The 14,904-nt window shown below is 36.3% G+C and overlaps 1 protein-coding gene across 1 annotated transcript in view; it reads right to left on the bottom strand.

Annotated features, from left to right (window-relative positions):
* The window catches only part of NBEA (neurobeachin), a 628,524-nt gene that overhangs the window by 304,746 nt on the left and 308,874 nt on the right, over positions 1-14,904 (bottom strand). Inside the window, exon 35 of the mRNA XM_059996030.1 lies at positions 11,164-11,228. Coding sequence (XP_059852013.1) covers positions 11,164-11,228 — 65 coding nt within the window. The remainder of the gene's footprint in view (positions 1-11,163; positions 11,229-14,904) is intronic.

Genomic DNA, 14,904 nt, shown 5'->3' with positions numbered 1-14,904 from the left:
AACCACGTCAGCCTCTCTTAAGGATCTTGGCTTAGCATGAAAGTTTCAGGCAAGGTTCTATACTTAATTCCTGGCTAAAGATTTAAAATCCTAACAGCACTGCTGTTTTAGGCATATGTCCCCAGGACATTCCTACTCCTTGAGACACCAATTTATAGGGGGGAGATGTGGCCCTGGAGAAGCCTAAACCATGCCTAAACCATTTATAAGATGCATGTTGCCTCAAAGAGTATATCCTAATATTCACTTTTCAATCTGCTGAAATGTGATCATCCTACACTAAATTAATCACCAGTCTTGTCAATTTTACCTCCATAATATATTTTAATCTGTTTGTTCATTACTTTAACATTGTTTTAATTCAAGCCTTAATCATCTCTCATCCAATTACAATAGCCTCCTAATTTCTCTGCCTCCCTCAAATCTTCCATCCTTCTGATACATTTTTCGCTTTGCCATTACTGTTATTTACACTTAAATTTCTTCAATGGCTACTTTTTTGCACAGGCTCTGGACGCGCAGGCTCAGCGGCCATGACTCACAGGCCTAGCTGCTCCGCGGCATGTGGGATCTTCCCGGACCGGGGCATGAACCCGTGTCCCCTGCACCAGCAGGCGGACTCTCAACCACTGTGCCATCAGGGAAGCCCTCAATGGCTACTTTTAATAGACAGGATAATAGCCAAACATTATATATAGAAATCAGTCTACTTCTGTAACCTTATCTACTGCCTTTTTAGCATACTTTTTCTATGTTCTAGAAAAACCTTCCTAGTTCTTTTAATGGCTCATGCTATTTCAGGATTTCTGTATGTGCCATTTCTTCTTCCTGTAATTCTTGTCATTCCCTCCTCTCAATACAAGTAAGAGATCTCCCAATTTCTCAAATGTTCTGGGCGTTATAATATTTATCCCACTGTCTTATGGATTTTTCCCCCTCTCTTTTCCTTTTAATAAGGTTCTCTCTCTTAGAATGTGAAGTTCGTTAAATGAGGTACAATCACTATTCATCTCTGTTTCCAACATGATCTGCATGTACATGTCATGAAATATGGACTCACCAATAACACATGACTAAATGGAAAGATGACTGAATGAATACATGAGCAGGTTATGTGGGAAGGGCGGGCAAAGAAGAAACAGAACTTTAATGATTAAGACAGTTTAACACTATAAAATTCTATGATACATTTAGCACATAAAAAAGAGGTAAATAAAAATCAGATAACTTGGGAATTACGGAACATTTTCTTCCTCAGAGTATCTGTACAAGATAGGAAGTAAATGAAGTGGTCTTTATCTTCTACTGTTAGTTTATTTTTCAAAGGAAATAGAAAAAGAAAACAATTTGTTCAATTATATTCATTCCTGTCCTAAAACAGAGTTGTCATGGATACAGGAAAGAAGTCAGGAGACAAAACAAAGTATTCTCTTCCAAATGGGACAGATATCATTGCAGCAAGTTCTGATTTTCTAGGAAGTTTCTAATTTTATGCAGTTTGTTATAATTTAAATTGCTTGTCATTGACCTGAAACCCTGAGATCCTGAATTTTAAATATAAATAATTCCTGTAATTTGACTGAAAGAAAAAAAATGTCAATAGGAAAGGCAATATGAGAGGTCAGACAAATTAGTCTTTCATCATCTCTAGATGAGCGAGGGGACAGAAGGCAGAACTAGTTTATATTTAAGTTCTGCCTTTTATTAGTGTTATAAACTTGGACAAATAAATTTTCCTTGTGTCTGAGTTTTAGTTTTCTGATTAGAAAATGGGTGTGCACTGTCTCAGATATCCTATAAACTGGAAGAAACAGTGCATGCCCAAGCTGTAAGATTACAGCTTAAATTTTAGATCCTGATTTATTTAGTCAAGAAAACAGACCCTGATTGGAAGTAAAGTGGCCACACAGTGTAGGAGCAGATGTAACACCTCAGTGTCACTTCCTCTGGCCCCAAAACCTTAAAAGAATTAGGCATAGAGTTTCTAGTGACACTGCAAGGAAGAGTCTGGCTGTATCAGCAATTTTCAATTTCTTCCTGTGCTAGAGTTGTTTAATAGACTATTAAAAAATCTGGAAACATTTATAATTTTTTTAATATAAATAATATAGAGCTCAGAAAAAGAGTAATATATAGAGCTCAAAGAGTGATTATAACTTTTAACATAGAATTATGCCCATATTTGCTTTATTAGATAATAAAGAACATAAAGGTATTTTCTGTTGTTTTAAATCTTAATTTTCACAAAAAAAGCTAGGGTTGATTTATTTTTTTTTTCTTTTATTGATCCCACGCAGTGTGCCTATACTTGTTTTGGTTCTGTCTCCTAAAAGAAGCCTTCCCCAATCATCACTGTCCACTGAAATAGGTCCTTCTTCTTAAAGTCAATGCAATTTTTATATCAATTTTTTGCACTTAGTTATACACTGTCTATGACACTTAGAACTGTTTAATTTTTTGTGCATGTAAAACCTAACTTCTCAATTACAAATTACTTTGAGATGAAGACCAGATGTAAAATGTATTTGTATCACTGCTAAAACTATATAATGAGTATTCTATAAGTATTCAGTTTTGTTTTGTTTTTCTGTATGTATTATAATTATTTACATAGGTGTTAAGAACTTCAGGAATACCTGTACAGGTATTACACTACTTTTGGTAATTAGAAAATAACAACTTTTTCTTAATCCTTGTCCACCTCGGACTGTGACTCTTCATAACAGCCATGTTATAAAATAAGTATTCTGTTTTTTCACATGTTGGTCTGTACACAGCAACTGAGAGAGATAAATTGTCTGTGTGTTCTCATTTTACGAACATGGAAACTAATCCGCCTATAATCAATACTTCAATTCCCTGGGCACCCTGGGAAGAGCTCCTAGACTAAAACTAATGGCTCAGGCCATGACCGTACTCTGGCTTGCTCATTCTATTCTTTTACCTCTCACCTTTAGTGTATCCTTGGACTGACCACACACACTATATCTCCATGGCAGCATTGACTCTCCTGTAACCAGGTAGTTCACTTCTCCCTGTGTCTGTTCTTTAAACAACATACCAGCCACAAATGCAAAGGCCAACTCTAGTCTCCTCTGTTACCAGGTGATCCTGTGTGTCAGAATGGGCACAGAAACTAAATCGAAGTTTTCTAATAAAGACGTATCATTTGAAGCTAGGCTGGCATTTGCTTGCAATATGTAAGCTAAGGACAACAACAAAAACAAAACTTTATGTCTCTAAGAAATAAGAAACAGGAAGAAATATGGCACAGAAATGATTATGCCAAAAACAGGGTACCTATCCCTTTTTTCTTTTTTTTAATACAAAGAACTATTAGTGTTTTATGAAATATTATTTAACTCTCACCAAAGCTAAAATAATAGTGCCTGGAAGGAAAGTATATTTAAAGTTGTTCTCAGAAGGAAAAAAAACTCAATATATATACATATGCAGATATATCTTAAACATGGTTAAAAATGCAATTCAAATAAAATATATGATTACTAATTTTGAAATACTTTTACTTGAAATCTAGCCATTATTAAATGGGATTTGTTTATCTTAGTTTCAGGTAAATATATTATTTATCACCAATGTCTAAAGTTAAGTCTATAAATTAGCAATACTGTTTAAGATCTATACAATTAATTTTGTAAATGCACAGATTTTTTTTTACCTCGTTTGCAAACCTCAATATGTTTAATAACTTACTACATGTGCAAAATGAATAACATAGTAGTACGAAAAAAGAATAAATTAGGTACTACATGAAAAAATATAGAGGAACTTCTGTTTTCCAGGAGTTTCCAGGGTTTCTTGGTTCAACTTTAAATCAGATTCTCAACTCTAAGAAAAAAGTTTCTTATAGTGTTAGAAGGTGCTGTTTTTTTTTTTCAAACACAGTTTTTGCCAAATCAAGGACATGAAACAAACTCAAGCAAACCAAAGCTTATTGGTTTAATTACTGAATAGCATTTGTTAAATTAACGAGGATATTCAAATTTGGGCCATATAATCACTAAATAATTAAACTTGAATACGATGTGCTTCTCTTCTTCAAAACGTTAAGAAATGCAAGGTTATACATTTTTCCTTATTTTAAAGAACAAAACAAAAAATTGGAATCTTGTGAATCATAGGTCAAATTCATTGCTAAACAAGAATACATTCCAGCTTGTTATGAATATTCATTAATTCTATCCTATAGGCTTCCAAAAGAGTGATAGAGGTTTATTTTAGGCAAATGATTAATTTATTTCAAAAGATCACTCAAGTTCTATAATTTGAAAGTCTTTCTTATTTGCTTTATAGTTCAATTCATATTTTAATAATTTAAAATCCAATTATTATTGCCAAGATATTATAGGCAATTTTACATCCCATTAACCTTGCTTTGTTTTAATTATAAAGATCCTTTGTTAGATTCCTTTAAATGATCCAGTTTATAATTGCAGCCTGTCCTAGGGAGTACTTTAATTCAGCTGCACATTCATCAACTGTTTTTGTCGTTAATTGTAGACAACTGCACAATTGCTTTCTCCAGCTATGATTGATGAATTATATTCACGAATGTAGCTGTTAAGTAGGATAAACATTTATAACAATTTCCACTTAAAGATTTTTATCTTCATTCCCACAAGGAAAATTAAAGACATACTCTAACAACCAAGAGAAAATATTTTGTATGTTTCATTTTACACTACTAGAAAAAGTTAAGAAACATGTTGTATGTCCATGCAAATGGGATAAAAGTGTACGTAAAGAATCTAATTTGTGCCTAGTATAGAGTCGGCATCAACAAATAGAAGCCAGATAAACTGAGGAATGTGTCTTTACTGTAACTACATCAGAACTATCTCAATATGATTTTTTTTAAATCTGGAACTCCCAGTTCAAATTTATGAAAGAGAAAGGTCTAAATTGAAAGGAAATGGACCAAACTAAAGATAGGAGTCGGCAAAATTCTGAATATATACTGTACGTAGTAACAAAAACTAACAAAATAACCTTCCTTTTTTTTGCGGTACGCGGGCCCCTCACTGTTGTGGCCTCTCCCGTTGCGGAGCACAGGCTCCGGACACGCATGCTCAGCGGCCATGGCTCACGGGCCCAGCCGCTCCGTGGCATGTGGGATCTTCCCGGACTGGGGCACGAACCCGTGTCCCGTGCATTGGGGCACGAACCCGTGTCCCGTGCATTGGCAGGCGGACTCTCAACCACTGCGCCACCAGGGAAGCCCAAAATAACCTTCCATTTTTAAAGTGTCTATATTACTGTAGTTGTAATAAATGTCATATATTACATCCAACCTTCAGAGAAACTAGGTAAGATGTGAAACAATGTCAGAGGGAGATTATGTTACATGCCTAGAATCTAATAGTTTATCATTAGGAGAACTGGTATTTAAACTTGTTACAAATAATACACACATGCTCCACATTATAATAGGCACTGTGGAAATAGCCATAAAAAATACACCACAAATAAACAGGCACTAACACTATGGTATGGTAAGTATAAAACAGGGGAAAATGGAAGGTGGTTTGAGAACATGGGAAGGCACCTAATCCGGATTAGGGATGTGGAGGGGTTGGTGCTCAGAGAAGAGATTATTGTCACTAAAGTTAGAGAAGTGAATGTCTTAAAGCAATGCCCATCGTCTTTGTCCTGTGGACTACTGGGGAAAACACTACAATAGCAAAGACAGCATCCTCCATCCGGTCCCCCAAACACTGGCAAGTCTCCTGTGTTTCCTTAGTCGTTTCACTCCCCAGTTTCTCTACACTGGCTATTTTCAATATTTTCTACTCTTCTCAAGTATAACACTTACCTCCCCAAATTTCCTTCGTTCTCAGAAAATGGCCCTAACTGCCACTTTATAGAGAAAATAGAAGGCATCATTACAAAAACTCTCTGAATCCTGCCACCAATTTAATTGCCTGCATCCGTTCTCAATACTCATCCACAGAAGGCTAACCCCTGTCCGTCTGCCTCACCCCTCTCAGAGACTGTACTCTCTTAATTGAGTAGAAACTTTTCTTCTTTCTTTCCCACCGTATTGGCTTCTTTCCATCAGCATTTTAAAGTACTCAAATCCTTCCTTCTACTCCCCTCCTCCCCCTCAAATTAAAACCCTATCCACCACCAGCAACCACCCTTTCCCCTTCTTGGCCAACCTTCTTATAGTTGTAAGTACTTACTGTCTATACTCACCTCCCGCTCACTTCTCACCTGAAAACATCCGAGCTACTCTCCCTACTTCCCTCAGTTATCTGCTCCCATCCTCTATCTGCCTTTTGGCACATTTATTACATCAGTAATTACTTAACCTAACACTGTTGTTCCCACTGGACTGAAAGCTCTATTAGAGCAGTGCCTGGGTCTATACCCAGCATCTTTAGCACGTAGGTATTCATTCACCAGTATAAATTTGAATGAAATCAACATGTCCCTCTTGTCACTGACTCCAGTGGTGCCTTTAATCCTGACTTACAAATCCTCTTGTTGACTATTCATTCCTTCTCAAACATTCTACTCAACATTCTTTTCTTCATTCCTTCAACAAATATCTGTGATTGCAAAATAGGTACTAGGCATTATTATTCCAGAAACCAGGGATATATCAGCAAATAAGACAGAGAATAAGACACGAGTTCTGAAGGGAAGTACATTTTAGCGAGAAGACATGTAAACCAAGAAAAGATTTTGAGACAATGTTACTGAATGTTAAAGTAGAGTCATGTAATGGAAGTCTGAAAACACAATAAGATGGTCAGGGGAGCCTCTCTGACAGTGTGACATTTAAGCTGATTCCTCAGTGATGGGAAGAGCCAATCACGTGAAGATGTGGGGAAAGAGGATTCCCAGCAGAAACAGCAGCGAGAGTCTGGCCGCTTGTTTCCACTCACTCCACACACTCTCCCTGAACATCACACCTGTATCCTTACCCCCCATTTACCTCGCGCAAAAACTGAGAACTCTTGAATTTAAATCTCCATATTAGCTGTCTCTTTGGAGCTGGACATCCAAATTCTAAGATGTCAATTTAACATTTCCACTTGGAACTTTCATAGGTGCTACAAATTCAGTGTAACCGAAAGTAAAAATATCTCTCACCAAATTCATGCCCTTCCTTCTGTATTGTTCTAAGTAAACTATGCTTACACTATAAATCATCCAGCTATTAAAGCCAGAAATCAAAGTACCTTCTTTCTCCTCTTACCATCCAATCTATCAGCAATTCTACAGATTTAATTTCCAAAAGATACTTCAAATTTGTACACTTCTTCCATCCTCATAGCCACTATTGGTTGCTCTACGACACCATTCTCTTCAAAAGGATTCTGAAACTTCAGATCGGTATCTCGCTTCCAGTCTGCAGCCCCAGATATCCATTTGTCACTCGGCAGGTTATGCCAAACCTCTTCAACTACAGCCCTGTACCCTTAGCACAGCTTACAAACCCCTCCATGGCATGACCCTTGCCATGAAGGGATGGCCCTTGCCTGCCTCTATGTGGCTGGCACACAACATGCACTGAAATAGCTGTTGGCTGAGTGAAAAGAGCTCTCCAGCAACATGTCTTGCTATCTCTTCCCTCCAGGCTTTTGCACTACACTATTCCCTCAGCCCAGAATTTTTTCTTCTATTTTTCATTTTCTTTCACCTAGCTATGTCCTAATCATCTCTCAGTTCTCAATTAAGATGACATTCTGTTTAGATATACTTTTTTGTGGTGAGGGGACCTCCTCCTTTCATTCTTTTTATAGGCGATTTTTAAGAGCAGTTTTAGGTTCACAGCAAACATGAACAGAAGATACAGAGATGACCCAGATACCCAGATGTATATTTAGAGCTAGCCCTCCCCCAACCCATCCTCTTTCCCATATCACCATCTACCATCAGAGTGGTTACATTTGATACAAATGATGAACCTACATTAATACATAGCATTATCACCCAAAGTCCATAGTTTACACTAGGATTCACTCTTCGTGTTGAACATTATAAGGATTTGGACAAATGTAAAGTGACATGTATCCACTATTACAGTATCATACAGAGTAGATTCATTGCCATAAAAATCCTCTCTGCTCTGCTTATTCATCCCTCCCTCCCCCTAATCCCTGGCAACCACGGATCTTTTTCCTGTGTCCATAGTTTTGCCTTTTCCATAATGTCATATAGTTAGAATCATACAGTAGCCTTTTCATATTGGATTCTTTCATCTCATAATACACAATTAAAGTTCCTCCATGTCTTTTCATGGCTTCATAGCTCATTTCTTTTTAGTACTAATTAGTAAATATTCCATTGTCTGGGTGCATCATATAAATAAGTGGGTATTTATTTATCCATTCACCTACTAAAGTGCATCCTGGTTGTTTGCAAGTTTTGAAAATTATGAATAAAATGATTATAAACATCCATGTACAGGTTTCTGTGTGGACATAAGTTTCTAACTCCTTTGGGTAGATACCGAGGAGCACGACTACTGTATTCCATGGTAAGAATATGTTTAGCTTTATAAAAACGCCAACCTGTCCTCCAAAGTGGCTGCACCGCCCGGCGTTCCCACCAGCAGCGAGTGAGCGCTCCTGTGGCTCCACCTCTTCACCGGCATTTGCTGGAGTCTGCGTTCTGGATTTTGGCCATTCTAATACGTATGTAGTGGTATCTCCTTGTTTTAATTTACATTTTCCTGATGACATATGCTTTGGAACATCTTTTCCTATGCTTATTTTCCATCTGTATACTTTTTTTGGATAGGAGTTTGTTAAGGTCTTTGGCTCATTTTCTAACCAGGTTGTTTGTTTTTTTATCGCTAAGTTTTAAGACTTCTTTGTATATTTTAGACAACAGTCCTTTATGAGATGTGCCTTTTGCAAATATTTTCTCCAGTCTGTGGCTGTCTTCTCATTCTCTTGATATTGTCTTTTGTAGAGCAGAAGTTTTTCACTTTAATGAAGTCCAGCTCATCAATTCTTTCTTTCATGGATCATGCCTTTGGTATTATAACTAAAAAGTCATCTAGATTTTCTCCTTTGTTATCTTCTATGAGTTTCATAGTTTTTCAGTTTACATTTAGGTTTGTGATCCACACTGAGTTAAGTTTTGTGAAGAGTGTAAGGTCTGTGTCTGGATTTATTTTTGTGCACGTGGATGTCCAGTTGTTCCAGCACCATTTGTTGGAAAGATTATTTTTGTTTCACGGTATTGGTTTTGCTTGGATACACTTTTTGAAAACCCTGATAACCCCACCAACTGGAGAATGCACCCCTCCAGACTAGGTTAAGTGCTCTGCCTTATGCTTGCATTAGTACCTGTAACAACCCTATCACAGCACCCTTGTGTTATTGTATGTGCTCGTCTAATGCTTGCCTTTCCTCCAAAATTTAGCACCATGTTTGTCTCATTCACTTCTCTATTCCCAGTGCCTATAATGTGTTTGGCATATAGTAGGTGCTGAATAGACATGTGCTGTATTAATGTATACATGAGATGTTCTTGTATATTTAGAGCTAGCCATAATGTTTCAATATTTGTTCCAAAATCATCTTTATTGGAGGAACTATTAGTATAAAAAATGGAAACACAAATCTAGAATGGCACAAAGAACATTATGAGTATTTTGAGGTTTTCATGGATTAAAAATTTTTAAATATTGTAACTACTTTCTTAATTCCAACTCCTTTCCTAAAACCAAACAAAATAAACTCCAAACACTACCAGTGAACAACAAAACAGTTTCAAAAGCTAAAAACCTCTATTAGCAAAATTTTCACTCTCCTCCTTCTCTGAGACAATAACCATAATCTTAATCTTAAATGTTGGAGCTTCAATTTGTTAAGTCTTCAGAGTTACTGATAACAGCATAATTATTGTTTTTACTTCACAGTGGAAACAAGTTAGCAAAACTAGGGTGTATGTGAAGTGAGAGATTTCTATAACTGATATGACAATGAGCCGCCCGGGCAAAAGTTTTTTTTTTCTATTTTTTCATTGCCTGAAGATGGATAATAATTGTTATCAATTCTTTTCACCATAAAGTTTTATAAGAAGTAGAGTGTATTATTATGTTTAAAATTATTATTTATGCTATAAAAGAAAACTAATATTTTCCTGCATCTTTTGCTTGGCAGTGAATGAAAAATTTATTTTAATATTTAGAGTTGTAGTATTATGACTAAAAGTAATTCAATCATAAAATATCTAAGTGAGAAATACACAATAAGATGAATTGTTATAAAAACAAAGGCTATTTCTAAGAATATAATACACTGATGAACAAAAATACTAAATTGCATTTAATTTTTTTCAAAATGGGTTTTTATAGCATATACAAACTAAGTTTCAAAGAGTAGCTCATAAAATATTCTTTCATGACACCTCCCTTGATAAAGATCAATTTTACATACAGTAACATTATTACCTTATCAATTTAATTAAATCTGGTTTCAAATAAGAAATAGATTACCCCAAATCTTCAGTCATTATTTTCCAAAGAACGCACTATATCATAGAAGAAACTCAAGTTGTAAAGGACGCAGGTCTTCAGCTGATAGAAGCTGAACATGTCAAAATGGTGACAGTTATATCTGTCTTAGTGTATCCATTGCCAATAAAGTATTGGAAAAATCATAGTGAAAAATCTTACCACAGCATCATTTTAACAATGGTATAAACAGATTCCTAACCAGACCTTTATAGTTCCTATATTAAACTTCTCTCACATTTTTAGCTGGATACTAGATAGCATGACATGGTCGAATAAAACTATTTCACATGAACTGAGATGGGCTGAGTGAGGGAGTAAACACTGAACACGGCTCTGAAAACAGATGGAGTGGCAGATGGGACTGCAGATTGGGTTCACTTGATCTATGTAAAACAACTTTACTACTTGGTAAGACGTGGCTCAGATCTCACAAAAACCTTATAAAGTTTGTCCCTTTATTTCATACCTGCTTCCCCTCCGCCAAATAAAAATGTCTAACATTTTAAACTTTGCTCCTTTAAAGTATAAGTACCTGTGTGATGAATCATTTAACTAAAATATATTTTCTTACACATTTTTGGAACAGATGGTAGGCAAGAGCAGTCACTCAGTGGAATAAAATGTACACTGACTAGTTGTCTAAAATTTGTAAAATTAATTACCTTCCTTCATTGATGAGTTCAATAAATGCAAGTCCTGCATTCTTCTGAATAGAATTTTGCCATTCCTAAAAGGAGAAAGCAAACCAACTGTAAGAAAAATGAGCATGTAAACAAAAGTAACATCTGGTTTACGGATCATGTTGATCCTAATAACTTCCACGTGATATTACTTCTAAATCTTTCTAAAAGATTTTTAACAAATGTTATTTTGCAAGAAATCAAAACTTTAAAAGCAGTCCTGTATTACTTAGTTAAAAAGGTGCTTTTGAATTCCCAGTGATACCGACTAAGATAGAGAGTGAGATCACAGGGACAAAACTCACTGTGACTGTAAAATATTGCTTGTTTTACACTCTTCCTACGGCATATTTAGAATATGCTTTAGATAACTTTTTGGTTATTATTCTAGTGATTTCAATGTTTTTGGTCTTTTTAATATAGCTGGCAAATTGAATTTTTTGGATTAAAAATTATATCCCTTTCAATGGTACTATAAATAATACTTGCCTAACATATTTTTATTAAAAATCCTTATTGGTCAGTCATGCCACTCATCTATAGACTTTTCCTCCATGATTTTCCACTAATTAAGTGCTGGCCACAAATTCAGCTTGAGGAAACACAGTCTCCATGTCAACCCTTCACTCTGTTCCTGATCACTTTCCCTTTTAAAGCTTTGCACACATGCTGGGAATAAATGTGGTCCCCAAAAGTAGGTACTTAGGATGTAAACATTCTCTGTCCTAAGTAAATTTGTGAAGAATTAGAAGAACAAATCATGAATCTATATTTCCCCAGGAGAGAGAATCAACAACTTGGAAAAAGGGACATGATAGTCTGGGGACAGTAATGATCTAATAAAAGCCTAAATGACTCTGTTTTTAGCAAAGCCATTGTGTTTTAGCTGCCATAACTTTTATCCAAATGACAAGATCTTTGTTGCATTTTACTGAACTTATTAAAACTTGCAAATCATTTTTGTCAAAAACAATTGTTGGCAACACTTTTTCCCACATTTTAACAAAATGACTTACTACTCTCCTCATATATTTTGCATTAATTGAGGCACAGCATTAGGCAAAAGTCTCCACAGAAGAATAAACAAAAAGAGGATAGAGAGACCTAGGCTGATTCTTCGGAACCATTCACAATTTTAAGATTAGAAAAAGCAGCGGTTGAAAGGGACAAGAAAGGATCTAGAAAAATTTAAGAACAGATGCAAAATATTATAGCACTATTCAAAAGAAAATAATCCATGTATAATACATTGGCTCAAGAAAATAAAAAAAATACAAGACCCTTTAATCACTAATGCCATTTTTTTAATGATTAGGAAGTTAAAATTCTACTGTATGTGAACTGCAAAATTAAAATACAGTAAACCACAAAATATATGAAACATAAAAACAAAAGTACAAAAGTCAAAAAAGATATCATTCCAGAGGAGGGTAAGGAAAGTTCTGGTGGTAGAGTCGGCACCAGAACCAGGGGCTGGCACTAGAGCTGGTGCTGGCCCGAGCTGCAGAACTGGCCCAGGAGCGATGCCTGAGCTGGCTCTAGCTGTGGAGAGACTCTATCTCTGGGGCTACTGCTGGATATGTTGCTGAAGTTGGCACTAGGTGTATTGCTGGTCCTAGCTCAGACAGTAGTGCTAGAACTGGCTGTGAATTGGCTCCAGTTCTGGGACTGACTTTAATTCCGGCACTGGTGCCAGGCCTGGTGTGAGAACTGGAGATGAGGATGACTCTAGATCTGGAGCTGATACCAGCTCTAGAGCTGAAGCCAGAGCTGGCACTAAGAAGCAGCTGGTACAAGAGCTAGTGCTGGAGTTGGCTCTAGCTCTACAGCTGGATCTACCTTTATCCAAGAGTTAGTGCAGGCGCTGGCTCTAGCTCAGAGGTGCTGCTAGGACTCGTTCTGGAATTTGCTCTAGCTCTGGAGCTGCTGCTAGAGCTGGTGCTACAGTTAATAATGGAACTATCTCTATCTCTGGAGCTGGCTCTAGTTATATAGCTGGTTCTAAAGCTGATTCTAGTTCTAGTATTGCTACTGGCTTCAGCTCTGGAGCTGGAGCAGGTCCCAGAGCTGTATGTAGCTCTAGAACTTATGCTAGAACTGGCTCTAGCTCTACAGGTGCTAGAGCAGGTGCTAGAGCTGACACATGCGCTGGTGCCTGAGCTACGAATACACTTCTGAAATCATTACATAGAGTTGACATCCTGACATGAAAGACAAAGATCAAGACAACAGTACAGAAGGGATACTAGGAACAACAACAACAACAAAAGAAACCTGAAAATTTAAAAAGAGAACATAAAAAGAGACAGCTTAAAAAACAAAGTTGAAAACATCTCCCAGAAAATAGAACAAAAAGATAAAAGAGTTGCAACAATAAGAAGAGAGATAAAGAAATAAGGAAAGTGGAGAATCTTCTGATGAAAGACCAATATCCATTGAGTAGGAATTGTAGAAAGAGTGAATAGGGAACATGGAAGAGAGGAAGTTATCAAAGTAATTTAAATTATTTCCTAGGAATTAAGTACATGACATAACATCCCCAGCAAAGCACATCATCATAAAATTTTAGAACAGGGTTAAAGAAAAGGCTTACAAGAAAAAAATTTCTTTATACAAGAAATCAAGAATCAGACTGACACTAGACTTCTCTAGAGCAAAACTGGAAGATAGGAGAAAAGAAAACAACACCTTCAACAGCACAAGGAACATAATACTCAGAACATTATACCCAGCTAAGCTATCCATAAAATATGAGGACAAAAGAGTTACATTTTCAGACATGCATAAACATTTATTTTTCAACCACTTTTTCAAGAAGAAAGAAAAAGAACCTACTGATAGTGTGCTCTGCCAAAATGAGGGTAGATCAAACAGGAGAAACAAGATAATGTTGTGACAGCCCCAGAATCTCAGGGGCTTAAAAAACAAAGGTTTATTTCTTGTTCAATTTCCAAGTCCACTGCCCGTGTTCTGCTCTGCTTCATCACCACCCTCACTTTGGGAGCTAGACTGACAATGTAACCATTGTCTGGAACACTACAGGCAACCAAGGTGGAGGGAAAAGAAAAGAAGTTTAAGTATCACTGGCTCTTATAGTTTCTGCCCAGAAGTAACACATGTCACTTCTCACATTTCTGGTCAAAGTCACATGACCAAGCTTCAGTTCAATGCAGCAAAGGAGTGCAAACCCACCAAGTGCTCAAAATGTGGGAAAGAACCAAACGTGAACAACCCAAAACATGACTCTAAGGGAAGAAATCATATAAAAGGTGGATACAGATCTAAGAAACAGTTTACAGAACTATTGTAAAGCTAACACAGTTTCTGTGAAGAATCAGGAGAGACTTGTATGCACACTAACAGACTGTCAAGAAGGAAATAATTTCATCAGATTATAGAGAGGTTTTGAATAAGGAAGACATATTTTGAATGAAAATTTAGCATTGCAATGTATATATTTTTTCTTCCAGAATTGTTTTTGTGAAGAAGCAGGCAATATAATTCCTAAATTTCTTTAATGACAATATAATGCAATCGAAAGGCTTTGTATTTGAGTTCAACTCTTTCCTCAAGTTACAGAATTGCTCTTTCTCAAAGTTTCTTACCAAAGAAGAGCTCACATTGGGGAGGAGGATTGGAGTCTCATCCAAGAGAATTTTCTTGAAACTTTTTGTGATGGTGAGACTTTCTCACTTTATTCTCCTAAGTTTTTCAGATTTTTCT

The sequence above is a fragment of the Delphinus delphis genome, chromosome 18, assembly GCF_949987515.2.
Source record: "Delphinus delphis chromosome 18, mDelDel1.2, whole genome shotgun sequence".
Lineage (NCBI taxonomy): Eukaryota > Metazoa > Chordata > Mammalia > Artiodactyla > Delphinidae > Delphinus > Delphinus delphis.
Note: the sequence above shows the minus strand (reverse complement) of the source record. Positions and strands in the feature narration are given on the sequence as shown.